This window comes from Emiliania huxleyi (assembly GCF_000372725.1).
Source record: "Emiliania huxleyi CCMP1516 chromosome Unknown EMIHUscaffold_1752, whole genome shotgun sequence".
Classification (NCBI taxonomy): Eukaryota; Haptophyta; order Isochrysidales; family Noelaerhabdaceae; genus Emiliania; species Emiliania huxleyi.
Window position 1 is genome coordinate 5,183 of NW_005200832.1, and position 2,394 is coordinate 7,576.

At 64.9% G+C, this 2,394-nt stretch overlaps 1 protein-coding gene across 1 annotated transcript; it reads right to left on the minus strand.

Annotated features, from left to right (window-relative positions):
• Nucleotides 1-575: 575 nt before the first annotated feature.
• EMIHUDRAFT_253512 (hypothetical protein) lies at nucleotides 576-2,323 on the minus strand (the record flags this gene model as incomplete). Its single annotated transcript, XM_005783889.1, has 6 exons — nucleotides 576-911; nucleotides 1,080-1,265; nucleotides 1,350-1,471; nucleotides 1,747-1,812; nucleotides 1,889-2,183; nucleotides 2,312-2,323. The coding sequence occupies 6 exons, from the start codon at nucleotides 2,321-2,323 to the stop codon at nucleotides 576-578; spliced, it is 1,017 nt and encodes a 338-aa protein (XP_005783946.1).
• Between the last annotated feature and the right edge of the window lie 71 nt (nucleotides 2,324-2,394).

A 2,394-nucleotide genomic window follows, 5' to 3' on the forward strand; every position in this document is an offset into this window, starting at 1 on the left:
GGGGGGGGGGCACAAGAGACAGAGGAGAGAGGTCATTAGAGAGGAGAAGAGGCAGAGAAATTACGAAGTCACAATGGAATAACTCGGAGTTCATATACGAATGAAGGAGCGGCCCCAGGTCCATAGCGGTAAGAAAGTAAAATTCAAGAGACTAGCAAACCCGCGCTAAGATCTCGAATAGCAGAGGAATCAGCACTAAACAGCAGTACTCGGCACTGGGTCACCGGCGGCGGGTCGCGCTCTCCGCCTCGCAGCACGCCACGGCCGAGGTTGGGTAGTCGAACTTGGGCACCCCCTCGGGCGCGGCCCCGCCGAACCAGCCGCTCGCCGCGAGGGACACGCCTACTCACACCCTCCCCCTTCCCCGCGGGCGCCTTTCCCTCCACCCCAGCCGCTCCCCCCACGAGGGAGTCGCCCGCGTCGGTCGCCGCTTTGACTGTGGCCTCCCACGCGCCCTCCCCCGCCGCGCCAGCCGCCGGCCGGAAGGGGAGCAGGCGAGCGTTGAGCGTCTCCGCCGCGTCCAGCACCGCCTTGGCGACGCACTCCGGGGTGTGAAGGGAGGGGCTGGTCAGGCGCTAGTCAAGCGTCCAGCAGCGCGCCTTGACGACGCACTCCGAGGTGGCAGAGCCGCCCGTGTCGGCCGAGCCGGGCGTGGCGAGCGACGAGGTGTCCGACACAGACACGCCGCCGAGCGGGCAGCCGAGGGCGAAGGCGGCCGCCTGCGCCGCCTTAGTGTGGATGCCCTGCCCTAGCTCGCACCCTCCGTGGGCCAGCCGGACGGACCCGTCCGCCAGCACGCCGAGCGAGCAGCCCTCCTTGTACGCGCCTCCGTTGTCCTCGATGCCGTACTTGACGGGGACCATCCTCAGCCCGCGCTTGCGCCACCGGTTGGAGCGGTTGAACGCCTCCACCTGCTCACGCCAACCAATGCGAATCAATGCTGGCCAGTGCGAACAATGCCGAGGAATGCGAATCCATTGTGAGTAATGCGAATCCATGGCGAGTAATGCGAGTCAATGCGATTGCAATAGGTTGGGGCGCGGTTTTCGAGCCCCCGCCTGCTCGCGCCGCGCCGCAACCTCCCACCGCGCCTTCGCGGACTGCCACATCGCCGGCAGGTTCCAGTTGAAGCCGTTCTCGCCGACGGTGACGCCGCAGAGGGCCGCGTCCCCCGTGGCGTACAGGTTGGCCTCGCGCACCGCGTCCGCCGGCAGGCCGACCGCCTCGGCCGCAGCCTCCATCGCCAACTCGTGCAGCGGGATGGTCTGCACGACGCCGGGAGCTCGGCACGCGGTGCTGCCTACGGGGGGGGACGAGGCGAGATTGCGCGAGACTGCCCGAGACTGCACCACCCCCCCGGGGAAGCACGCGGCGCTGCCTACGACGCCGGAGTTGTAGAACGAGCCGTGCACCGCGAAGTCGTCGGCGCGGTACGCGTTGTCCGCCCAGCAGACTCCCATCGTCAGGTCGCCTGTCGAGCACCAATTATTATTATTATTATTATATTTATTATTATTAGCAGACTCCCATCGTCAGGTCGCCTGTCGAGCACCAATTATTAATTAATAATATATAATATATTAATTAATACTCCCATCGTCAGGTCGCCTATCGAGCACCAATTGACTGACTGTTCGTCCTTCGCCACGAGTCAGAGCAGGCGCCCGTCGTCAGGTCGCCTGTCGAGCACCAATAATAATAAATAATAATAATAATAATATAATATAACTCCCGTCGTCAGGTCACCTGCGCCGCCGTCGACGACGCCAGAGTCGAACGCCGCGGTGAGCTCGATTGACGAGACGACGCCGCCTGTCGGGACATGTCGCGGACATGTCCCGGACGTGTCGCGGCGCTGCGGGGAGCTCGAGAGAGGATGGTACGCCACCCTGGTCCACCGCGAGCCGGAAGGAGCCCTCCATCGGCGGCCGGCCGCCCGTCGACGCCATGTCGTCCGAACGGTCGTTGTGCAGCCGCACGGGGCGGCCGTGCTTGGCGGCGGCGACGGCCGCGGCGATGGCCGTCGGGAGGTGCGCGTTGAGCTTGCCGCCGTACGCGCCGCCGATACGGCGCACGCGCACGTCCACCGTGGCGAGGGGGAGGCCGAGCGCACCCGCCACCGCCGTCTGCGTGCGGGTTGGGTTCTGGTTGGCGCAGGTGATGGAGAGGCCGCCTCCCTCGACCTACAATAATGAACGGGCTCCTCTTAACGAACTGATCGGTATCGGTGATGGAGAGGCAGCCTCCCTCGACCGGCAGGGCGAGCGCGGTGTTGGTCTCAAGGTAGAAGTGGCGCTGGCCTGGTATGGACCAGTGAACCCATTAGTAATCAGCGTCTTGCGGGTCACCATAGGAGGACAACAGTGGCGCTGGCCCCCGATGCGGAGCTTGCCC